The sequence below is a fragment of the Mastigoproctus giganteus genome, chromosome 1 (assembly GCF_048544385.1).
Source record: "Mastigoproctus giganteus isolate SK-2022 chromosome 1, ASM4854438v1, whole genome shotgun sequence".
NCBI classification, from domain to species: Eukaryota; Metazoa; Arthropoda; class Arachnida; order Uropygi; family Thelyphonidae; genus Mastigoproctus; species Mastigoproctus giganteus.
Window position 1 is genome coordinate 139,211,970 of NC_143575.1, and position 27,737 is coordinate 139,239,706.

At 35.1% G+C, this 27,737-nt stretch overlaps 1 protein-coding gene across 1 annotated transcript in view; it reads left to right on the top strand.

Moving 5' to 3' along the window:
* Positions 1-27,737, top strand: part of LOC150091162 (enkurin) — a 98,130-nt gene that overhangs the window by 44,627 nt on the left and 25,766 nt on the right. The window contains exon 3 of the mRNA XM_090382341.1: positions 24,267-24,496. Within this exon, the coding sequence (XP_090238467.1) occupies positions 24,267-24,496 (230 nt within the window). The remainder of the gene's footprint in view (positions 1-24,266; positions 24,497-27,737) is intronic.

Sequence of the window (27,737 nt, forward strand, 5' to 3'; positions counted from 1 at the left end):
TGTAATCAGAATTTTGTGTTCTTTATCTTATCAGTGAACATTCTTGTTACAGGAATGTTTTAGTTATGTTTATTATATTTTATTTTGATGAAAGAATGCTATTCGAAGGGTTGTTTTTATTCTTCAGCAAAAGAGGCTGTAGATGATCCTAAGTGCTTGAACTTGCCCGAAAAAGATGGGTGACAAATACTTTTCCTTTGATGTGCCCCAGACACTGTTTCACTATTTTAACAGTAAGAATCATTTTATTCTCAATGATATTGGCAAATGTGAGGCAACACTGTAAAGTATACATATGTAGTGCAACACAAATTTCAAGAAAGAATCTAATGCTGCTCTCACTGCCGATTTAAAGTTGTTTAGGGAGGTTACCAATTATTTTGGCTAAATATCTTGTAGGCGATTTTAAAAATAACAATAAGTAGCATGATGAATTATTGAAACTATACTGTATGTAATTGGACTTAGTATGTGTGCATTTATTAGTTTTGTAGTGTTGTATGGCTACATAAGGGTGCATAAATTAACCTTACATATTTTATTACAAAGGTATATTGTGATATTTTGGGATAAAACTTGGTGACAAAGATAAACCATGAGCTGCACATAGTTTACCACGTTTTGTGTGCAATTGAACTGCATAATTTTTGCTAGCTATTCCCATATTCTTTATGAACTGAGAAACAAGAGATGACTGCTAATTTTTGCTCAACAGTGCAAAGCTATAGTACTAAAAATAAGAGAACTTTTTTGTAACCAATTTTATAGGGAGAAGTATCAAGGACTGTGCACAGAGATGACTATGCACTGGTGGAAAGTGGCACATTGGTATTTTTGTTTAGTCAGGTCTGTGAATAAGGATTCACAGAGAGGTACTGTGAGGCAACCATGATGCCATCCCACCGTGGTTGCTTTTGACTAGTTATATATGAGATTTTAAAAGTTTCATTCATGGATAACTACACATTAAGTGCAGCAAATATTCATATAAGAATTGTTATGTGCTGCATAATTCTAAGTATTCATAACTGTAAGCAGAGCCATGCAAATTGGGGATGCATTGGATGCACCATGCCAGGGTCCCCCGATCCAGGGGCCCCAAGTGAGGGAGCCATCAAAGTCTCAACATAAATGAGGCCCCTTAACCCCTTTTGCATCGGCGCCCCCAAGTGCCTTTGCACGGCCCTGAGTGTAAAGATGAATTTGTGGAGAAGTTTTCCAGTATAAGTGTTCCACATAGGAATATTATTTGTAGTTTAGTAACTAAACTGAGAACCAGTGGTGTATTATTGGACACTAAACTGAAGCAAGAACACTCAGTGTTAATGGAACCAAAATTTAATGAAGGTCAGTAGGTATTAATTATATTATAAATAATGAATGAATGGATTTTAAAAAAAATAATAGATGAAGAAGGTAGTGGCACCATTTTTGCCTAAAATAGGCATTGCTTAATGTATTTTTCCTGGCATGCTATTGTTAGAGCTGGTAAAATGAAAATGCTTATGAGTGTTGGTAGTGTGTCGTTTACTGCTTGTACAATTCTCAGAAAACTTGTATGATCTACTATTAGACTAATTGCACACATGGACGTGATATGCCCATATTTTCTCTACCAGAAATTCCCAATTCTCAGTATGTTTTGTCCCAATCCGAATGTGATATATATGGTTATAGTGACTGTACACAGCATGAAAATATACCTGAACTTCAGTATTTCAGGTAAAATGTGCTAAATGATTTGGTGAGATTTATGCCATCCAAAAACTTTCTGCAGAGATCCTGTGATCAAGGTTCTAAACTTGTCTCTGGAGACAATATTTTTGGTACAAACACTAAGTGAAGGCATTCATTCTATACTTGTTTATTGCAGCAATATTTCTCAATTAATGACTGCTTTAGGAGCAGTTATTGCTTCTAATAATAATTTCTCCAGTCCTTTAAATTTATTCAAACTACCTACTTCCAGAACACTATGTGAAAGTTTATTTCAGCAAATTTCTCTCTGACTGAAAGTGATTTCCTGTATATCTGTCCTGTAACTATCCTATTCTGGTTCAATTACCCCATTGCCATCCTGTACCTATCTGTTTTCCCAAGTACAACAGCTTCTATCTGCGCTCTTTTTTAAGCAAATTACTGACTTTCCTACAAGGGACTCCCGGACACTTGACATCAGGGCCAGCTTTAGGGTAAGGCCGAGTAGGCATTGGCCTAGGGGTGCCAAGGTTTATGGGGTGGCAATATATTCCCCCTCCTCCCAAAAACAAATCCCACACAAAAAATTGTCTTTCATGTGTTAACATATTAAAAACAAACAATATTAAATTCAAAATTAAAACTTTTATAAATTAGTTTTACATATTTTTAAACAGTATTTCAAAACAGCCTTCTGCTATATTTATTTATGAGACTGAATAGGTTCAAATAAGTTTATTATTATACTCTGTGTAATTTACAGGCATAATGCCTTGTTGCTATGTCTTTTCAACAGAGACTATTGTGTATTAGACCAGTCAAATTTTTTTAATCCTTTGTCGCGCACAATGTTTTTCGTATTGAGACTGGGTGCAATGTGTTTGAGAGACACGTTAAATTATTTGGCCAGTGCATGGCTTCTGATCGTGGGAGAGTGTAAGTTCTTCACACATGTATACTTCAGTGTATTCCCCATGTATTTTGTGCTTTTCAGTTCCATTGACGGGATATTTTTGGAAAATATGGTTCCATTCTAAACCTTGATTTTGGACCTTTGATGTGTTTATTTATTACATCATGGGTGATTAAAAGTAACAGCAAAACTATACAACTGGTCAAATCACAAAACTACAGAGCAAGGATAAAAGAAAGACAAATGGATGTGAAAATGACAATTTTTGTTTTCTGTAGGTTTATTATCTTTAAAAATCCTTAATGTATGTGTTTGCGCAACTTTTAGTTGCGCAATCGGGCGCATTGTAACTTGAATGCTATTTATGTTTTGAGGGTCTTTCATTTCTAACTATTTGAAAAAATACAGCAACTTAACATTCTAGGCAATGCAATAAATGCTTTAAAGAATCATTTTGATTTAATGACGAAACATAATGATAATTTCAATATATTATGTAATATAAAGAAATGCATGAAGATGGATGACAATGAACGTTTAAAAAATTGCATGGACTTGGAAATGCTTCTAACAGATGGAAATGTAAAAGATATATGGGGAAGAGATTTAGTTTATAAAATAAGATACTGACAATGTTCTTATCCTTATGAAGAAGTATCACCAATGAAAATCCTTGAATTTCTTTGTGAAAAAAATTTTACATCTTCACTACCAGATTTGTTCATAGCGCTATGTATTTTGCTGTGTTACCTGTTTCTGTGGCCAGCACAGAAGGGAATTTTTCAAAGTTAAAATTACTAAAAACTCATTTAAGAACAATGATGACTCAGAAAAGATTGAATGGGTTTTGTTGAAAGAGCTTGATTTGGTAGATATGATTATAAATATTGCAGCCATAAAAGCTCCAAGTTTTGCTTTAAATTCTAATTTTCAAAAGTTTTAATAAATTTTATCAAATTTTGTTAACTGTCAAAAAGTTCTGCTTTAACATGTAAACATTATTTGTTTAGTATACTGTGTGCTTGAGTGTTTTTTTTTTTCAATTTGAATTAAAAGTTTTATGAAGTTTTATTTTTTTATTTTAAATTTAGTGTTATATTATGTATAGTTTACTTTTTGTAAGTAAATAAAATGTAAAATTAATCATTCTAAAAAATGAAAATCTTTGCATTTTGCAGGAGGGGTGCCCAACAGTCACTGTTGCTTTGGGGCACCATTATGCCCTTGAGCTCGTCCTGCTTGACATGCTCTTTACTAACATTCAGAATTTCTCTACCTTCCAAACTCGACTCTCACTTTGTTTCTGATTATCTTTGTCACGTTCTCACTTATAATTAATAAAATAAATGACTAGTTTACCCCTCAGTACTAAGATAAAAGTGTATTTAAATGTTTCTCCTTCCCAAATTTTTAAATATCTCTGTAGCTCCTGAACTACTTGCTCTCTTTCTCTGGGATTTAGAATGAATTCCAAGTTGATTTAGCCTTAGTTCTATCATCTTGGCTTGCTTGACTTTCTAAAAATTCTGCCTGCAGGCTATTTGCTATATCTATGCAATCTAAACATCTATGCATTCTAAACATTGGTGGAATTCTGAACTTGGTGAAGCCTTCCTTCAAGCAAAAAGGCTTTTGAATCAAATCTAGATCCCATTCTGAAGAAAATATTGAAAATTAAGCACAAGCCACATCTCACTTTATATATATATATTATCCAGCTTTTACTTGACTCAACTCCTATATAGTAAGAATATCTGTACTAAACCATCATCTCTCTCTCTCTCTCTCTCTCTCTCTCTCTCTCTCTCTCCCTCTCCTACATCACGAGCTGATTTCTCTAATGTCCAAATTTCCCTGAAAACCCCTTTGTCTCTACAATTTCATTGTTTTCATTTGATCTGAAGGTTAGGAAAAACCTAATTAATAAACTTCCCCCATTTCTAATTCTACTGGTTCTGACTAATAACATGTCCTGCTTTATCTTAAAAATTGCTAATTTACATTTTGTATACTAAATCATCATATCTCTCTCTCTCTCTCTCTCTCTCTCTCTCTCTCTCTCTCTCTCTCCCTCCCCCCCTCCTACATCACGAGCTGATTTCTCTAATAGTAGTCCACAAATTTCCCTGAAAACCCCTTTGTCTCTACAATTTCATTGTTTTCATTTGATCCGAAGGTTAGGAAAAATCTAATTAATAAACTTCCCCCATTTCTAACTCTACTGGTTCTGACTGATAACATGTCCTGCTTTATCTTAAAAATTGTTAATTTACATTTTGTATCCTATGGTCTCCATCTTTAACCATTCTTTTAAAGCTTTGAGTCTTCTTGTGTGCAATTCTGCCCAAACACATAGGAGGGAGTATGTGATGAGAGTTTTGCCAGTCAATCTGTCCCTGGAGAGACTTTGCAAGACTCATCATGTGGAGTTTCCCTCAGCATGGTCTGTGCTTGTTATAGGGTGTCCTTTTTTTTTTTTTTTTACAGTGAAGGATACTCTTAAATAGAAGGGTATAGGAATATTTGCTGATGCTATCAAGGCAGAATTAAAATAGGTGATAGGTGGGTTGGAAAGCTACTAGCTGGAGGGGATACATTGACTAATAGATTAATCGTGGCTGCAGGCAGATTGTTTGGTTTTAATGGGGGGTTTTCTGGTACAAGGGCAACTAAGACCAAATTGCCTGTTATGGTAATTATGCAAATAAAATAATTTTTCCTGGTTGCGTATTAGAAATGTTCGTATAAATGAATCTGCTTTAGAAAACTAAACAAGTCAGATGATTATACCAACAAGGAGATGTTAAGTTATTCCTTGAGCAGCATGGTGGGTAGGTAAATTGTGTTGCTTGAAGGTGATAAAGCACTCAAACCTATTATGTGTATTTCCAAATTGGAAACATGTACATGGTGGAGTTAAACATTTAATGGTATTTTCTTACAACTTCTTCAGTGACTGCAAAAACAGTAAGAAATTCAGTAACTATTATGAAATTCTTAAAATTGTTTAGTAGAATTAAAATAGATGTCCTGAAGGGCTTTGTCCTGAGAGCCTGTTGCCTCTGCAGTGGCCAGGTTCTGAAGGATGAAACTGTCCAGATAACACTCATCTTCAGTAACTGTGGATACCTACATTTAACCCTAGAGGCTCACATCTGGTGAGTATGGGCTTGGCACACCCAGGGTCCTGAGCTGGATATCATTATTCTTCTCTTCCTTGGTGATCCCCTTCTTTCTCTCTCTTTCCGAATTTTTTTTTTTTGGCTGGTGCAGCATAAGCTGCAGGTTTTCTTGCACCCTACAGCTAATAATAATAATAATAATAAACTCATATCAAAAAGGATAAAAAGCATGATAGAGTAATTCTCCAAAAATATTCCTGATGAAGATAAACAATTCATCACCATCCTCTATGCACCACATATCAGTGAAGAAATAGTTCAAATTGCTAAAAAAACAACATTTTTATCAGTTATACAAAAACCATAACAATAAGACATTAAAACCCCCATCTCGACCTCTCCCCAATACCTTCACCACTAGAAACCGTATATACAGTGCTGTAGTTGTAAAATTAGCAGGTGTACTGTATGAATATTATGAAAAGCAGAGTATGCTGTGCATATTAACTGAATTCCACAAGGTATGTGGAGTATACCCGTGTGTGTATGTGTGTGTGTGTGTGTATATATATATATATACACAGGGACTCCCCGACTTACATAAGGGTTGTGTTCCGTGGAATGCTACGCAAGTCAGAATTTCCCCCATGCTTGTGCAGCAACTGTGCTCGCTGCATTGATTAAATCAAAAAATAAATGTTCGATGAACATGTAAATAGAATTATTTATTGTATTTATTCAGTTTTTTATCTCATGCACAGGAAAAATTACAAAAGTGTGTAATTTAAAAAAATTTAAAAATTATAAAATTACAAAAAAAGAGAGGAGACAGGCATAACATCAGTATGTTTTACCTTCAAAGCATTGTTGTCAGAATTGACATCTTCAACTGATAAGTATGCTGCTGTGGAGATTTAGAAGGGGCTGGCCACTCAACCTTACAAAAGAACATATTAATGGATGACTGGATGGTGGCTTTTTTCTTTTCATCATAGATTTCTTTGTAGCAAGCAATCATTCACCCCTCTATTAACTTTTAAGAATCGTTCACTGTCAGAATCTATCTTCTCAAACCTTGCCATTGCCGATGCAATTTCACGAAATGCCATTGCCGATGCAATTTCACGAAATGCCATTGCCATCTCTCTGGTGATGAAGCGTCTCGGCTCCTTATTTGGTTCATCTTGATCTTCGTCAGCATTTTCTTTCACTATCGCTGCCTGCAAGTCAATAAGTTCTTCATTAGATAATTCCTTCTCCTCTTCCTCTAACTCCTCCACATCTTTGGCATCAATCTCCAACTGAAGTAGCTCTGCAGCCTTTACAATCTTCTGTAACTTCTTCATGTGATTCGTCTTTCTCAAATCCTTTGAAGCCTTTTACATGCCATGGGCATATTTTCTTTCATGCACTGTTTGAACTACTTTTAGTAATTTCTGCCCAGGTCTTATGTGTGGTAATTATTGTAAGATTTCCAAAAGTCTCTTAACGTAAAATTTTTCTTGTTTACTGCTGACAATACCTGAGCAAATGTCTTGCTTAAATAGTAAGCTTTTAAATTCGAAATAACACCCTGATCCATAGGTTGGATGAGGGAAGTCATGTTTGGCAGTAGAAATATGACTTATGTTCGAATTGAAATAATCTAGATGCGCAGGATGTCCAGGAGCATTATCTAATAGAAGCAAAATCTTGAAAGGAACGTTGTTGTCTTTACAATATTTTTCAACCTTGGGAATGAAGCAGTATTTAAGCCAATCCTCAAAGAGAGATATTGTTATCCATGCTCTCTGATTAGATCAGAAATGCACGTACATACTTTAATGTTGTGATGCTCTTAAATGCAAAGGATTTCAAGAATGGTACACAAGCAGTGGTTTTAATCTGTAAACTCCTGCTTCATTAACCCTAAGCAAGAACGTGGCCCTATCTTTTGATGCCTTGAAACCTGGCATTTTATTTTCCTTTTTGGCAATGTATGTTCGATCTGGCATTTTTTTTCCAATACAGAGCAGTCTCATCAACATTAAAAATTTGCTGTGTTGTATAGTTGCCTTCATCAATAATTTTTTCTACACATCACAATTTCTCTTCAGCTGCAGAATCGGCAGTGGGGACTTCACCACATACTTTAATGTTGTGGAAACCAGCGTGATGCTTGAACCTATTAAACAATCCGTTGCTTGCAACGAACTTGAGTTGGGGTTCGCCGGTACTTATCCTTAATATCTTTATAAATACTGGTTGCTTTTGCTTGAATAGTCATTAGACCCAGGGGCACTCGCTTCTGAATCTGATTTTCCATCCATTTTAACAGCTGTTCCATCTTAGATATAGCACCTGAACACTGTTTTGTGATCACCTTTGATTTTAAGTGCGTTGATCCTTTGACATGTTCTTTTATATGTTCACTGTCCTTTAAAATAGTATTCACTATTGAAGCAGCGAGACCTAATTCCCTTGCAATAGATGACAAACTTTGTCCTGCTTCGTACTTTTTAATCATTTTCATCTTCATTTCTAAATCAATTTTGTTTCGTTTCCTGGCACTGCCACCACTTGCACTTTCCATTGGTCCCTTTCCCTTCATCATTGTAATATGTAAATAGGAATGATGAGAAGTTTCTGAAAATTTGTTTTTTATATGATTGAAGATTTCAGTGAAGAGGAACACATTTCACCAACCCACACAATTGCAGTTATTGGTATTATCGCAGATGCAATAAGATCGAGTTTACTACCCATTTATAATTAGATGCGCTAACAGAAAAACCAATTAAACTGGAAATTGCAAATTGTTCTTATTGTTTTATGGTCGTGACCTCCAGAAACGTTCTTTAGAAAAATATCACAAAGGCATTCAAAATTGATTCTTATAATTGGGAACATATAACGATGAAAGGGTAGAGAGATAAATAGCTTAGTAATATAGCGAAATTTTCAACTTCCAAGGAAGGACTTGGAGCGAATTACAAAAAAACAATATGTTGTTGGATTCACATCGCAATAATTTCACGATACCTCCATTTATTCCTACGTGATGCAAATTGTGTTTCCACGATTTATTTTTAAGTTTTACTGGCTGGCAAAAACTTATGTAAAGTCAAATTTCTGTAAGTTGAGTATTACATAAGTCGGGGAGTTCCTGTATAGACAAATTTATTTTATCATTGTATTGGGTAGGGTTGCTGACCTGTGAAGTGTAATTACAATGGAAAAAATTGAGAATGCCTGCAAGGTAAAAAAACAGATTACCTGAAATTAAATGAAATTAATAATGGTACCTGATGCCCTAGGTCCTAGGACTTTTAACTACTGCTTCTAAGGGTCAGCAGCCAAAACTATAGGAGCCACCGCAACAAGCAGGGTCTCTGTTTCTGTTATGATCTATACGTACAAAACATACATCATAGCCGACCCGACAGAGACCAAAAGGAAGGAATAAAATTCAAACATAAATAAAGTTAAAAAGCTAAAATAATGCCAATTAAATCCTGTTAAAGGAAAATTGAATGTAAGTTTGAATTAAAAAATGAAGGCAAAAAGCCCAGTATGAAATTTAAACAAAGTAAAGGAATAAAGTCAGGTTATTGACAACTTACTGTATGCTTAGACCGGAATCTGTAAAATTAGCTGAGTGTGGCGAATACAGAGCTACATCAGAAACCAAAGATGAAAGCTGATAGTTCCCTGTACAGTATATTTATATCAGTTGAAGTAATCCCGAATGAGAGGGGAGCTAAGGTGCGAATTGGTCAAAGTGAACCGTATGACGGGGAAGTACGCAGTTAAACAAATGAGGCAAAGTGCCAGCAAAGGGAGAATCAATGACTAACAAGATAGTGTAGAAAAGACACTAAACTTTGTTTAAGAAGAAAAAAGAAGCGATAGCAGAAGAATAGCATCTCGATATTGTTTTTGGCCAGCCTAATCACGCATGAAAAATAAGTATTAGTTATTAAGGACAGCAGAAAGTAATTGGAAGAAGGGGAATATAGTTGTGCTTGGGTTGTCTGGGGTTGCAAAACCGATATTAAGTTGGTTAGGTCTGTGCTGGTAAATAGACTATTGAAGTCAAAAGTTTGAACATGGGAGATGTTGTCAGTATTTAGAGCATTAATAACTGGTATGTTGTTATTAATTATTCTACTATCAGGAAGGATGTCCATGATAGGTTTAAGTAACCTTTCCAAAGTTTTGCCAGGTTTATGGGTGTACTGTACTTGTAGGAAGTATACTGTACTTGCAGGAACCTGAAGCCCTTGGGGTTTTTGTGGAACTTTGGTATGAAATAATTATATAACTGCAGGAGGCTTTATCAACAGTGGTGATGATATCATCATCACCACTTTATCATCACCCCTGTTGATAAAGCCTCTTGCAGTTATGCCATAATCTGTAAAGCCTTTTATTTCCAAACATTAAATGCAGAATTAAATTCCAGTGACACCTACAAGTCCATCGCTAACAGCAGCAGTATTATTACAAAGAAGTTAATTGCTTTCAGCGAGAAACTTAAAATCAGCTTTAATAAATACAAATTTCCTTATACAGTAGACTCTCGATTTTCTGGGATAGAAGATAAAAAATATTCCCCGATAATTGATTTCCTGGTTTAATCCAAAAATACAGTAAGTCCCCGATATAGGTAAGAGATACGTTCCAGGACTTCTTATGTAAGTCGAGATTTGCGTAAATCAGGAATTTCTAATAAATCCCTGATATGCTGAAATTAAAAAAAAAAAACCACATAATATCCTCAGAAGAATGAAAAAAAATAGTTATATATTTTTAATTAGTTCAATTAAAACTATCTGGGGACAGCAGTGAAATAGCTGGAGTGGCACATAAGAAAACATAAAAGGAAGAAAAAATGCATGTTATTTTACTGTAAAAACTGGTATGTATTTCGTAGCCTTGGTTATTATAGTTGACCTTCATCGGTGCCGACTGCTTCTCATATTCAGTCTTTCTCCTTTATTGTGTTCGCCGTTGCCACTGACAAATCTGAATTCCGCACGATACTTGTATATATGACACGATACTTGTTATATGATACTTGTATAACAAGTATCGTGCGATACTTGGAGGGAGGGAGAGAGATATTCAGATTCACAGGGTTAAGGCAAACTCACTGTTATCACTCCATGCAAGCTCACATTTTACTAAAGCACATTTCTGGAGTCACTGCCATAAAACAAGTCGCACTTTCCGGGTTACTGGGCTTTTCTGTTAGTGCAATTAATTATAAACAGGTAGTAAACTTTATCTTATTGCATTTGCGATAATACCGATAGCTGGAATTTTGAGTTTTTCATTATGGTGAAACGTGTCTCCCTTTCACTTGAAATCTTCAGTCATATAAAAAAAATTACAAATAATGTTCCGTAAGCTGGGGACTTGCTGTATCAAAAAATATTCAGCAACTTACGTAAAAAGTACGGCGATAGATAAAGAACTTACCACGCACTACTCGCGTGTCCAATACGATGCTTCCCTTTATTTTTTACAATGCTGTGTATGGTTTGGTCACCAACATTATAATGGTTCTTTAGAGATTTAATGGATGCACTGTTTTCAAACTTTTTAAGAATTTCAAGTTTTTGTTTAAATGAAAGCACAATTCTTGAATTTGCCCATCATTTTCGCGATTTCTAAACAAAAAAAAAGAAAAAGTTACTATCAAAAAAAAAATTCTGACATGCATAACGAATTGTCCTTTTGCAGTGCGACGGAACAACAATGTAACGCACTTAAACAAACTGAACATTTGGTCTTTTTTTTTTTTTAGCAGCAGGTGTGAAGACAGTGGGGATTTCAAGGTAATAGGCACACTAATCTCCTAATGACAACTTATAATGCTGCTTCTTGTCGCTTATTTAAGACTTTCAAAACATCTGTTATACTATATTTATATGTTAAACTCTATTTTATGTTATATTCTATTCTATGTTATATTCTATTTATTACTTGAATTTTATGATTTCTGGTTGGTTTTTTTTTTTTTTGTAATTTGGAATCTTGAAGAGTACTGGTAAATCGAGAGTCTGCTGTATTTATTTCATACCCAAGTTCAACAAAATCCCACAGGCTTCAGGTTCATTACTTCCTGCAAGTGCAGTTACACCCATAAACCTGGCAAAACTTTGGAAAGGTTATTTAAACCTGTCATGGACATCCTTCCTAATAGTAGAATAATTAATAACAATGTAACAGTTATTAATGCTCTGAATACATGACAACATCTCATGTTCAAACTTTTGACTTCAATAGTCTATTTACCAGCATAGACCTAACCAGCTTAAAATCGGTATTGAATGAAATTTACAATAACTACCAACATGTTATTGGTTGTAATTCAGTTTATTGGAACAATCTCATAAATCTCTGCTTTCCAATAATTACATTTTTGATGGCAAATCTGTATACTTGCAAACCAAAGGTGCCCCTATGGGTAGCCCCACTAGCTGTGTCTTAGCTAACATATATCTATACTTTTTTGAGACCCTTCTACCCTCAGACGTAAAGCTTTACAGATATTTTGGAGTCTGTGCTCCCTACTATTTTACCACCCTGTAGAAGGGTAGTGGCAGACTGTAGGTACTGGACAGGAGGGGTTCATATCCTTGCCTGGCCTGCAATACATAGAAATAACATTTAGGCAGCCTAAAGCACTGATAATATGAGCACATACTGCGTAAGGAGTGCAAAGCTCATCTGTTTTAGTTAAAGTGAGGGATGGATTTCTCACTATGATGGAGCCCACAAAGTATCTGTAGAGGATTCACCTACTCTAAAGGTTACAAGTATTGTACCATACCCATGTGAGTATATGGCTCTTGGAGCAACATAACATTTATGATTTCCTCTTCAGAAATGAACCTGAGTGGTCTGCCATGGCTCGAGCCCACTGCATATTCAGTTGCAGAAATTTTAGAGTAGGGACCCCCATCTATATTAGGGTGTCTAGTCATCTATTCTAGATTGCATCTATTTCCTGGCTTTCAAATACACTGCGTATTTTGGATCTCTAACTGAATGATTAGAATCTAAGTGAGCAGACTTACAATTCCTGCACTTCGGTTGTAGGTTTTTATTACATTTATTGTAGCCATGCCCTATTATGGCATGTTGACGACATGCAGCTGTAGAAAACACAAATCCACAAAATCCTTGCTGTAGCGTTTGAGTGACCAACCCACAAGTTCCATTCAGTATCTGAAAAGTTAAAATCCTCCATTGTAAGATATTCTAATTTACTGGCCCACTGTTTCTCTGCATTGTTGTTTGTTGTATTAAAAAACAGTCATTTGGCCTATGACACGCTCCTACTCTCATTTTTGTTTTCCCAGTGCTGATGTTACACCAAACTGGGTCAACATTGTACTGGCCACCCATGCCAACTTGATGCACTTAGATTTTATATACTTTTTAACTAAGAGCATACCCCCCCCCCTCCTCTTGCCATGTCTGGCCTTTCTGTATCCTTTGGATATCTTTTGCTGCCTTTACAACACCTTTCTTAGAGATGGGATTTTTCCCTCATTGTGGAAGAAAGCAAACTTGAAGGTCCTTTTTAACAACTGCAATAAGCCTCAAGATGATTAGGAATTGTATAAACTGATTTGTTTATTTCCATATGTGGAAAAATTCTAGAAAAATTAATAGCTGTCTTCTTACCAGGCCAATGGACTTGCCACAGCAAACCATTTTGGGTACAAGAAAAGACTCAGCACTGAAGATGCAATTAGGGCAATCATAAATGTTCGGGAAACAATATGCCTTTGGTCTCTTCATAGGCTTCAAAGGTGCCTTTGACATCCTTTGGTGGCAAAGCTGCATGGAGAGGTTCAAGGAGACTAGGTCTTGAACCCCATTTATTGCAACCATGAGGACTTGTCAGAATTGTGTGATACCAACAAGTTCACAGTCTGAGACAAAACAAGACAAATGTTACTGAAAGTCTTGATGAAGTCCCTCAGACCACCCATAATTAAATGCAGAGGACAACGAATCAAATATGAGTCTACATACAAATACCTTGATGTCCTTCTTTTAACGACAAGTTTTATTATCTTTAATTCTGCACTGTGATTATATCAAAGGCAAGTGCAGAATTTTGCAGGCAAATTCACAAGTCACAAGAAAGGAGTGGGGTCTCAAGGGCTGCACCTTTAAACTATACTATCAGTGGATCTTTCTCCCAGTCATTACATATGGAGCTGGAGCCTAGGGGATACAGAATTGTGGTGAAATCCATCCAGAAGAGGTTATTACAAACAGTGAATTATTCTGCTCACAATCTCTAGTCTGTAGAATGGTTTCTACAAGTAGCCCTGCAGGTCATCTGTGGAAATTGCCCATCCAATACGAAATTATGTTCGACTACCCAAAGTTCATCCTTAGAAAACAATCCAACAGAGATCAAGGACATCTCACTAAATTTACATAGATTGATACAGGAGGAAATAATCAGAATTAGGACCAAGCTTACTGAACTTTGGCAAGAGGACAACAGTAATAACATACTTGGAAAAGCAAACTTTCATCTTCTGCCCATGATCCAGGATTTTCAAAAACAGTATCTAGAGTGGTTTAACACAGGGCTTTTGCCACTTACCTTATAACTGGCCATTCTTGCTTGAATGCCAAGCTATTTGAACTGAGACTGTCGCCACCACCTAATTGCAAGCGCAGATTGGTGGAAACATGGGATCACATCCTTCATGATTGCCCATACTACATGAAGTATGGGCGATCATGAAGAACATTAGAACAAGTCTCCAAATCTTAACAGGAATTGTGACAACAGGGAGTCACCTTCTCTGCAGATTCCAAAGGAAAACCTCCTTGCGTTCACTGAATTTGCCAATAAGGCTTTCGCAGAAGAATCACCATTCAACTACCAGGATGGAAAATTGCATGGGAAAATGGATGGAAAATTGCACGGGAAAATGGAATGAATGAAGCATCAGTGATCCTTCTTTCGAAGAGCAGGAAATTTCTACATCATCTTATATGATGAAAGTGATAACTAAGAAAAGAAGTTAGCTATTGATTAATATGGAACATCTTTTATTAATATGGATAGAAGATTGTGACAAAAGAGAATTCCTTTGAGCCAAAACATCATTCGAGCAAAAGCCGTGAGCTTATAACACACTGAAAGAAAATGAAGAGGAGGAGACTAAAGAAATATTTACAGATAGTCGTGGTTGGTTTTTCCACTTTAAAAATCATGGTTGGGCTTCACAATGTTCATATCTCAGGTGCAAGTGCAAACAAAGACGCTGCTGCAAGATTTCCCAGTGAATTGAAAGACATCATTGAAGAAGGTGGCTACAAGGACGAACAGATTTTCAACATTGACAAAACTGGACTTTTCTGGGGAAAAAATGCCCTCGCAAACATTTTTAGCTGAAAATGAAAAGGCCCAACTTGGATATAAAGCATCGAAAGATCGTTTAACACTTGTTGGGAGCAAACTCATTTGGAGATTTTAAATTGAATCCTCTACTCTTGTTCAGAGCAGAAAACCCAAGAGCTCTAAAGGATTGCATAAAAAGCATATTGCCTGTAATTTGGTGATCCAATATGTATTATAAGAGAATTTTTTACAGAATGGTTCACAAATTATTTTTGTCTAATGGTTGAATGTTACTGCAAAGATGAAGGGATGGATTTCAAAATTTTGTTGCTTTTAGACAATGCATCTAGCCATCCACCTGAAATTTCTGATCTCAATGAAAATGTAAAAATATACTTTCTTCCAGCTAACACAACGTCTCCTTACAACCCATGACAAGGCATAATTGCCACATTCAAAGTGTATTATCTGCAGTGAACTTTTTCCTCAAGCGATTGAAGCTTCAACAGGAGTGGAATCATCATCCTTACAAACATTTTGGAAAAATTATAACATCAGGAATGCAATCAAAAATATATCTGCACCTTGGCTAGAAATCACTGCCAACAACATGTGTTCTGTTTGGCAGCATGTTTTGCCCCATTTGGCAAATGATTTCTCTGGTTTTGAATTGCAAGTTCAGATAATTGCTGAAGACATTGTGAAGATTGGAAAAGACTTGGGATTTGAAACTTCGGACTGCCAATGTACGTGACTGCATTGACTCACATGCAGATGACTTAGATGATGCAACTCTCCTTGAAATTGACAAGCAAACAGCATATGAAGAAGAGGAAAACAATTCTGAAGTGGCACCAAAATAATTTTTAACAGAAGAATTAGGAAGTTTTTCGGGGGTTAACATGGCCTGTAAGGTGATTATGAATGGAGATCTGAATGTTGAACGTAGCATCAAGATACAGCAAATTTTGCAAGATGGGTTTCGATGCTACAAAGACTTGTATGCTGAGAAAAAGAAGAGATGAGTTCAGCAGACTTCATTATTGAAATATAAATAAACAAAGCTTTTTTTCTCATCTCTCATGATGTTACCTTTTAATTAATGAAATTTTTGCAATATTTTTTATTTCAAATCCTTTTAATTGGTTATAAAGTGGAAATTGTTTATAAATTTATTATAATTTGTTTATAGATTGTTTCTCTGGTATGCATTAAATTAAAACTCATAAACACAGTTTCTCATAACACAGAACAGTTTCGGTACCAATTATCAGTGCTATGCAGGGTATTGCTGTACTACCATACCCATCAAAAAATTTGAGCAATGAGCAAAGAATTTTCAATTATAGATTAACTCGAGCAAGGCAACTTGTAGAATGCACGTTTGGAATACTGAGCAATAATTTGTGCATTTTTCACTCTAGCATATTACTGAATCCTCATTCTGTTATCGACGTAATAAAAAATTGTTGCATATTGCATAATTTTGTGAGAAGAAGAATATGTTTCGAAGACACATTAACTTGTGAGATGGAAATGACAGCAGTTGGAGGGTAGCCTTCAGTCGTGTTAATAAGGGATTCTTTTTCTGCATATTTCAATGGTGTTGGCCCTTTCATGGCAAAATACTAGAATATAATCACAATAAAATTTATCCTATTTTTTAAAATAAATATTAATATTTAGTAGATAATTAAAATTCTAAAAAATAAGAAACTGTGTTCAACAAATTTGAATTAAATGTATGTGGCAATCAAAAGATTTTTTAAATTATTTAATATGTTCCCTCACATATAATAAATTTCATTAATTTAAACTCTTTGTTAGTCCTTTGGGGTAATCCATTAATGCAGTGTTGTACAAGGCAGGCTTCCTTTCCACCTCACAAAGAAATTTCTGTGTCAAACATCTTCTCCAAATAATAAAAACAAACAAATGAAGGATAAAGGCCAACCATCCCATGCATGGGTAGAATTTCCCCTCAGGCAATATAAACAAGTTGCTGGTGCTTTCAACACCCCTGACAGCATCAACAGGTGTTGAACATCAGCGCACATCTAGTTTGCATGCTTTTCCCCTCTGCTTCCTGTAAAACCAGGCATTCAAAGGCATTTCCAATGCTGCACTTTAAGCACGTGTTTAGTATAACTATAAGGGCAAGTTACTGCTATGGATAAAAATGTAGCAAAGGGTGGGAGAAGACAGAATGGTTGTTAATGCTGTTCTTGGACTAATGTTATTAGTGAAACCCCTCTCCCAGGGTTCAGTGCTGGACCTGTTGTTTTCAGTATTTATTAATACGATGAAGGCATATCAGTCCTAATGTGTAGGTTTGCAGATGATACAAAGGTTGGCGGGGTTTTTAATGAAAGTAAATAAGTTATGCTGCTGCTACAGGATCTATAAAAATTAGGCAGATGGGCTAAGAAGTTTAAGTTCTTGTGGGTAACAGTGGGTCGTGTGGAGGTGATTGTGAGCATGTGGTTGTTTTGCTGCTAGCTCCTGCATTGTCGATCGTATCTTTGGTTTATTGTGATCTGACTGTGGAAGTATTTCTTTAGGTGTTATTAACAGTTTCAAGGTAAAATATTACTTAGCTTTGTGATACAAAGACAGCTATCTGATTAAGTGAGTGTAGTTTACCACATCGGCAGAGCCAATATGGCTGCCATGTGGTAAAGATCGTCGTCGGCGGATCTAGTTTTGGAGGGAAACGTAAATTAGCTTTCCTTTTTTGCGTTGAACCTAAAAGGAATTGTTCAAGAACACAGGATTTAGAAGTTAGAATTATTGAAATACTGTAGTTGTTTTTACTAATATATTTGGAAGTTGCTTATTTAATACTACTAATATTAATCTATTTGTGAGTTTTTGATATCAAAGAATTATGGAATAGAAATCCTAATGGTAAACGATCTTTAGACAGATCCAGCGGGGAGGGAGAGGATACTTCACCCCTACTCCCACCTAAAATTCCTCAATCTCATGGCGATATACGAAGGTTAGGTGAGTTTGTATATTCCAAAAGTATTGGTCACGAGCAGTTAAGACCCGCGGCTCAGTTAGTACGAGAGCAGAGCACAAGTGGTGAGTTATTTGAAGTGGAGGGGATTGGGTCTATTCCCACCCCTATTTTGAATACAGATTCAAGTACAATGACTGATGAATGTGAAAATTATGCGAGTACAATAACTGATGAGTGTGATAATATTCAAGATGCGTCCTCTGTATATGCGGTCATTTCTAAAATGCGAAAAGATATCACAAGTTTTCTTTTCGGAGAGGCTAATAAGGTGACTAAAAAAAATGGGGATATCATTATGGATAAATGGTGTAATTTGGAGACTGTAACAACTGCACTATTGATAGAAAATGAGAGATTAAAAGCCATTAAGGAGGAAAATGATAAAAGAGCCCAATTGCTACAAACAGTTTTACAAACTTTATCTGTGGTCTCTGGCAAACACATTCAACAGGATGAACCAAAGTCAGGTGTAGATACAGATGAGTTCCTGACGGATAGGTTATATACACAAGAGCCTGTGCGTACCTATGCTGATACTGTGAAGGCTACTATTGAGAAGGGTGTTTCTTCTAGTGATCTTATTAAATCATCTAATAATGTTCTAATAATTAGAGCTTCAGATAACAGTGACCTGAAAACAAGTTCTGATGTGAAAAATGTAGTTACTACAACTCTTAAAAATGATTTGAAGAATGTAAAAGTGAAATCTTTGTGACTTGTTCGCAATCGAGGAGTGGTTGTGGAAACAGCTACGAAATCAGATTTGGACTGCTTAACTTCAACGGCAGCGTTTTCCGAAGCTGGAGTGATCACTGGCATTCCTCGTAAAGGTAATCCATCAGTCATAATTTATGATGTCCCACGGGATCTTTCAAAGGATGATATTGTGGATAATCTTTATAACAAGAACTTGATAGATTACGGTTTCACATTAGAAGAAGTGAAGCAACAAACAGTTTTTCATTTTACTACTCAGGCCAGGTCGTCATCGCTAGTTCATTGGGTTGTTAGCTTCTCACCTAAAATTTATAAATATGTGTCCCCCCCTGGACAGGTTGTTTTTGACTTGGAGTTCTCATAAGCACTGTCCTTATACGATAGTCACCAAATGTTATCTGTGTCTTGGGTATGGACATACTACCCAATATTGTTCGCATGAGTCCCCGTCTTGTGGAAATTGTGCTCGAAGTGGGCACGTATTTAATGAGTGTCCATTTAAGGAAGAGCCACCTAGTTGTATCAACTGTAAGAGACGTAGGAAGGAATATCAGCACTCGGTTAGGGACGGCACGTGTCCCGAGTACTTACGGGCATTACAGACGGCACGATTAAGGACTGCCAATGAATAATAGTTATAATAATACCAATACAAGTTTTATTCCCGGAGATGGAGCTGTTATTGGAGATAATAATGTTCTTGCTGATTCTCCTGTGTCTTTGCTTGCTGGTATTAGGATTATGCAAATTAACGGTCAGCGTTCTAGAGCAGTATCGGACGAAATTCGAGTGTCTGCTGAGCAAAATGCTATTGATATTATTGCAATTCAAGAGCCTTATACTGTTAAAGTGCAACCTGCATATACTCCAAAGGTAACGGGATTTCCACTCACTGCCCGTATAATTCAACCGGTCTCTGAGGAACTTAAAACATGTATTGTGGTGTTAAATAGTCAGCTTGATATCACTGTAATCAATGGTTTATGCAATAGAACGGCTACTTGTATTTTGGTTACATATTTGAATTTGAATTTTTATTTAATTTCTCTATATTGTCCTCCCTCAGAAGATTTTAATTTATCCCTGAATTATCTAGAAACAACTTTAAATTTCTTGGGTCCACAGAATGTCTTAATAACTTCTGACGTAAATGCTAAATCTCCACTCTGGTTCAGTAATGGAGGTGATCGTCGTGGTCATATGTTGGAGAAATTTATTATTAATAACAGCTTAAATGTAATAAACCTACCTCAAGAAGTAACAACCTTTTCCATCTCTGTTGGAGAATCAAATATTGATGTGACATTAACTAATTTTAATTTTAAAGCAATTGTTCGTGATTGGGTGGTGATTACTGATTGGACAACAAGTGATCATCGGGTTCTATTTTTTGTTGTTACTGATTTTTCTCAGCCTGGAGACCAATTTTTACTACAGCCAGCTTTAGTCAGATTTTCTATAAATCATATAAATTGGGAATTATTTGACTCATCCATTTCTGCAGATTTCCCTGAACAAGACTTTTCGTCTCTTCACTCTTTTACGGCTGCTGGAATTGATTCCTTATTACGCCAGTCATTACTTAAGGCCTCATACAGATCGGCCAGCAAGAAAAAGATTAGATTAAAGATCTGTTCCTGGTGGACCTCAGAATTGTCTTCTTTAAGGAAAAAGGTACATCAAGCCCGTCGAAAATATCAGCGTTGACGTAGGGATTGGCATTCTGATGAAGTAGCTTATTTTTACTCTCAATACATTTCACTCAAACAACGTTATGTAAAGACTATAGCCACACGTAAACGGGAAACATGGAAGGAGTTTGTTCACATTGCTGGTAATGATAATCCTTGGGGTCTTATTTATAAGATAGCTTGTAATAAGATTCACTCTTTAGATGTATACGGCACTGTGAAAGAAGATTTCCTGGAGACTACTGATTGGATAAATACAGTTAATGTTATTCTTGACAGACTATTCCCGGTGGATGATCTAACTACTGATTCTGTTGTACATTCAAATATTCGAGTTGCAAATTCACTTTATACCACCAATATTCAGACAGAAGAATTTACCATTGATGAGTTAACCTCTGTTGCTAAAAAGATTAATATTAAGAAATGTCCAGGGATAGATCTGGTTGAAAATACATTTATTTTGCGATTTTTCAAATTGCGTCCACAAGTACTGCTTTTACTTTTTAATAAATGTCTCCAAGAAGGTCTCTTTCCTGATATGTGGAAAATTGCGCTTTTAAAACTGATTAAAAAAACCAGATAAACCAGCATTAAATCCTAGATCTTATAGGCCTATTGCACTTTTGCCAAATCTTGGGAAGTTGCTAGAGCGTCTAATGACTTTGCGTGTTACTGATCTTCTTCAGTCGAAAAATATGGTGTCCTCTAATCAATACGGGTTCTGTGTAGGGAAGTCTTGTGAAGATGCACTTGTTGAATTTGCTCGCAGCATTGAGAATTCAACATCAAAGTACACGTTAGCTACCTTTGTTGATTTCGAGGGCGCATTTGATTCTCTATGGTTGGCAGAGTGATCTCGAACGGTTACGATCAGCTGGATGCTCTCAGCAACTGTACCACTGTTCGCAAGCTATTTCAGTAATCGTCACATTTTAGTGAAATCTAAATTTCAGGAGGTGTCTAGAGAAGTCTCACGAGGATGTCCCCAGGGATCTATCTTAGGGCCTCTTATATGGAATATGGTATTACAGGATTGGATTTCCCGTTGTTTCAGTAGCACTAAAATCATCGCTTATGCCGACGATCTCACTATCTTAATTCATGGTTCATCTAGATCTGCTATCGAAAGTAATGCCAGTGATGTCTTACAAAATTTATTTCAATGGACAATGGATAATAAATTGACAATAAGTTTGTCTAAGACTAAAATGATGATCTTTGGATCACATTTAAACCCTCAACGACCCCCTTTAGTGAAGATTAATAATAACAGGATTCCACTTGTCTCTGAAACTAAATTACTTGGGATTACAATCGACTCAAAGCTTAATTTTGTCTCTCATTTAAATAATGTAACAACAAAGATCAGAAGATTCACTGGTGGTATTGTAAAAATTTCTCGTTCAGACTGGGGACTTTCTAGACATACCATGAGAATTTATTATAATGCCTTATTCCTTCCTATGGCTACTTATGCGGCAGGTGTATGGTTTCACAGGCTTAGAACTGTTAAATTTCGATTGAAGTTGGCTACTATGCAACACACAATATTATTATGTATGTTAAGAGCTTGTCGTACTGTTTCAACTTCTGCACTGCAGGTTCTTGCAGGTGTATTGCCATTGGACCTTCACGTAGCTTACAGAGGTCTTTGTTATAGGTTAAAAAACCAACTATCAACTGAATTTATGGGTTTGGTTCTGAATATTAATTCAGATATTAAGCAAGAACATAATCGTTTGTGGAATGAAATGATAAATCTATGGCAGACACGCTGGGATACGTCATCTGTCGGATCTGTTACTAGAACTTTTTTCCCTGAGGTGACCTTTTGTGTAAAGCAGAAACCTGTCTGGTTCTCTTTGGACTTATATACATCCTTCCTCTTAACGGGACATGGATCTCTTAACGAAAAACTATGTCGTTTTGGTCTTTCTAGGACGGAAGCTTGTCAATGCGGGGAAAATGAAAATTGGAGCCACATTTTATTTGAATGTCCGCTGTATAATGACTTTAGAGATGTTCTTCGTTCGTCAGTTTCTACACTCTCTCATGGGCATGAAACTTTGCTGGTGGGAGACAAGAATTCTTATGTTGCTCTTCAGCAGTTTGCATCCGATGTTTTCACAAGAAGAAGAATTAGTTATACGTCTACGAATAATTCTACTCCTTTGTCTGGTGAAGCTACTCAATAGGGAGCAACATTCCCATTTTTTTTTTTATTATTATTATTATTCTATTTTAATTTAATTTTATTTTATTTTTTAATTTTATTTTATTTATTTATTATTTTTTTTTATTCATTTATTTTTTATTTATTTATTTACTTTTTATTTATTTGTTTATTATTATTATTTATTTTATTTATTTATTTATTTATTTATTGTTTTTTTTTTTTTAACACCACGGGAAATCCTTTTTTTTTTTTTTTTTTTTTTTTTCTCTCTCCTCTGGAGTGGGCCCCCCAGAGGAATCTGGCCCATCTTTTGCCAACATCAGGTGGGTCAGAGTCTCAAATTGAGACAGTGCGAGCTCCATTGAGACTGGCCCACCTTCCCGTGATGTGGACGAGTACCCAGAATCATCTGTCCAGGTGACTGATGATTCTGGGTAGCCAAGCGGTCAGACACAACAACAGAATACACACAAACATACACTACTTATTTCTGGCCCTTCTACAGTGGTACTGTTCTTCACAGATGAACTGACGTTCTAGGTGCCGCCCATTACAAAAACACATGTCCATGTCCACATGTGGGTAACAGTGAACCCTGTTTAACGTACCAACTGTGGGGCACCATAATCAAAGTAGTAGAGGATGAAAAAGACCTGGTAGTAATTATGAAGTTAGATATGAAGCTCTGGCATTTGAAGCTGTCAGGACAGCTCATGAGGTTTTGTCATTGATATACAGCAATTTTACAGCAGGGATATGGATGTGATTAACCTGTTGTATAAGGCAATGGTTAGGCTACATCTTGAATGCTTCACACAGGTTGAAAGCCTCATTTTAGGAAGAATAATTGGCTCTGCTGGCAAAATTCCTGTATATTTACTGACAGAACCTCAACTTGTAGTAACATCACACGAAGTATTCCAACTTGTTCTACACTTTACGTCATGCTGTAATTAACTCTAGGTCTCTTTCATTCTCCACTAAATAGTTTACCCACTTGCCTAGGGACACCATTATTTGAGAGTCAGAGCAGGTTGAAATAAATTTTTTTCAGAATGTTATTAATTTTAATTGATGCTTTACTCACATAGATATACTAACATTAGTCTAATCAAAATGTCAAAGTGGTCTTTGTTTTTTATAGCTTTATAAATATTTTGTGTATTTAAACTTTATTTTTAAATACATAGAATAACAGTACTGACCCAAAATCACCGTGCCACACATTTGGTACATTCGAAATGTCAGTTAGATCAGCCAAAGCTCTAACTGATATTTCAAAAAATAACTATGCTGATGGTGACAGTTTAACTTAAAATCTTTCATAACTTAAGTGGCCATCCTAGTTGATTATCTCATCAGCCAAAAGAGTACTTTTGTGTATATTCAAACAAATGAATTGGCAGACCAAGTTCATTAACAAGTTGTAGTTAATGTTTTAAAAAACTGATTTAAAATGGGGTATAATCTTTGAGGTGCACTTTCAGTGACATAAGTTCTTAAAACATAAATTTGTACAAATCTAATTGCCATAATTTATGTTTACTGCTCCAGTAAAACCTTTTAAATATCCGGATGAAGACAGGAGAAAACCACCGGTTCCAAAGCATTACGAAAGACCACCAATGCCTGAAGGACCTACAAAGAACTTTTTCACAGAAAATAAACGAGACGTAATTCGAGCTGCTCCAAAGAAACCACATGCCAAATTGGTAGATACACCAAAGGGAGATGTTATTTTATTAGAACATTCTGGATTAGTTCCAAAATTTGCCAAAAAGGGGGTAAGGTTATTTTATTATAAATTGTAATACAGTTTGAAGTATTTTTGCATAATTATAAGTTTTAAATGTTTTTCTCAATTCACATATTTAAATAGACAATGACTGAAGAAATTAATACCATACCATCTCTACTTTTTTTTTTCCTTGATTTTGTTAATTGTGTCACTGGCTGTAATATGTTATTTAAAAAAAAAAATGGTGTAGCAGGATTATTGAATGGAAAACCAGAATGGAAATTATGAAAACCAGATATTTTTATTTTATTTTATTTTTTTATTCATTTTAAGTATGTTGTAACTTAATGTTTAATATTAACAGATTGAGTTCAGTGTATAGCATGGCTGCTTTCTCAAGCTGAGTGAAAATGACTTGTTTGGTTCCCATTGTCAAAGTTGAGGGTTACTTTCTGGTAAGAGCAAATATGGGAGGGAGCAGTTTTTACAAGTTAAGTTTACTTAGTGGGTGAGTCAGTCTCATGGTCTCCACCCCCAAACCATATTAATAAATTAGTGTTTCTAAGCAACAGTTGAACTAGTCATAGAATACACATAGGAAACAGATAAAAAAAAAAAAAAAAAAAGTATAAGGCATATCTACCGTATCCAGGACATAATGTAACAACTAGTCGTTATGAAATAATAATCCCTCTAGTGAATATATATGTGGTGTCCTCTATGTGATGGATATGGTAAAAATAAATTAATAAATAATTAATTAATGTTAAGTTAACATAAAGAGAAACATGCAAATAGTAAGAAGAATAAAAACTAATAGAACCTGAACTCCATAAAGGCAAAAATATAGTAGTACAAATAAGAAATGGTTTCTCCTACATCCTCGGATTACCCTAATAATTTCGGAGAAATAAGAACAAAGAGTGTAGGACAGCTTAAAGACAATACAAGATATAAGTTGTAGCTCGGTATGCCCGGGATTGCAAACCCGTTTTTATAGTAGGACTCTGAGCTGAATTTGCATGTCACCTTAGCATGAACTTAAGTATATACAGTGTGATTATAAAATAAGATAAGATAAAATAAATGATACACTATAATTTGCAGGTTTTCTAAGCCGTAAGAAACCAAGAAAGCAAAGTGTATCCTATGTACATAATATACATGGCTCTAAATCCGTAATTATGGTAATTATATTGAAGCAGTGGGTTCAGAAAATAAATTTTTGAAATTAATTATATTTAATTAATATAATACCTGAAGTACCACTTCAGGAAGTGGTATTTCAGGCATGAACTTAAGTATATACAGTGTGATTATAAAATAAGATAAGATAAAATAAATGATACACTATAATTTGCAGGTTTTCTAAGCCGTAAGAAACCAAGAAAGCAAAGTGTATCCTATGTACATAATATACATGGCTCTAAATCCGTAATTATGGTAATTATATTGAAGCAGTGGGTTCAGAAAATAAATTTTTGAAATTAATTATATTTAATTAATATAATACCTGAAGTACCACTTCAGGAAGTGGTATTTCAGGTAAGCGATAGGGAAATTATTATTTATCAACTTATTGTACAATGCTATTATGTTTGCTGAACAAGTTGTGTTTTTATTGCAAATAGAAGCAATCCTCAGGCATTGGGATAAAATGATATTAGCATGCACTGATTTCGATATATTAGATCTCCAGTTTGTAAGGCCGACTACATTAAAATTAAATGCGTCTCTTTTATTGTATAAGTTTACATCTATATTATTATGGAATATTTCTACATGAAGATCCAGGTAATTTGCTGTAGTATCAGAACTGTTAGTTTTTTCCAGTACAAGTTCTTCTGGATATAATTTGCTGTAATCCTGAACGAAATGCGGACAGTTAAATACACATAGATCATCTATGTATCTGAACTTAAGTAGGTTATCTTGGAATGTTCTTTCTGTAGAATATAGATAGAGGTTTGCAAATATGCAGGATGCTGGACTTCCCATAGGGGTGCCATTCACTAAATAAAATAGGTGCAAGGAAACAGAAGTGTACACATCCAATCCTTGGTTGTCATTGAAGTAAAAGAAGCAAAAGAATAATTAAAAACTAAATAAATGAATATGGTGAAAAACTACTTATTTAGTTTTTAATTATTCTTTTGATTCTTTTACTTTAATGACAACCAAGGATTGGATGTGTACACTTCTGTTTCCTTGTAAAGCTTGTAAGTATAACGAAGTTCCGTCATATACGTAATTCTTAAAAATACATAAATTTATTAGAGTATCCCAGTAGGTTAAATCAAACTTTATAGTATTTTTATGTTCCAAATAGTTTTAGGAGAACATCTTTTAAATTGTCGAGATTGATACTAGTGAATAAATGGTTAAAGTCAAATGTTTGTATTTGCTGAAAATTGTTATTTTTTATTGCATTTATAATCAGTAAGTTGTTATTTATTATAGTAGTTATGATGCGAAGTTTTAGAGAGATCTTCAAGTACCATGTTAATATCCTAGTAAAGGATAGTGAATGCTTATAAAGTGGTACTCACCTTGAATTAATGTGCGATTGCTTACTTAGCCAGCGTGGTTAATATTTAGGTTGAATTGTTAAATTGAATAAAGTTAAAAGGGGGAAAGTAGGTAAGTGTTGACTGAGTTAAAATAGGTGCAAGGAAACAGAAGTGTACACATCCAATCCTTGGTTGTCATTGAAGTAAAAGAAGCAAAAGAATAATTAAAAACTAAATAAATGAATACGGTGAAAAACTACTTATTTAGTTTTTAATTATTCTTTTGATTCTTTTACTTCAATGACAACCAAGGATTGGATGTGTACACTTCTGTTTCCTTGCGCCTATTTTAACTCAGTCAACACTTACCTACTTTCCCCCTTTTAACTTTATTCAATTTAACAATTCAACCTAAATATTAACCACGCTGGCTAAGTAAGCAATCGCACATTAATTCAAGGTGAGTACCACTTTATAAGCATTCACTATCCTTTACTAGGATATTAACATGGTACTTGAAGATCTCTCTAAAACTTCGCATCATAACTACTATAATAAATAACAACTTACTGATTATAAATGCAATAAAAAATAACAATTTTCAGCAAATACAAACATTTGACTTTAACCATTTATTCACTAGTATCAATCTCGACAATTTAAAAGATGTTCTCCTAAAACTATTTGGAACATAAAAATACTATAAAGTTTGATTTAACCTACTGGGATACTCTAATAAATTTATGTATTTTTAAGAATTACGTATATGACGGATTA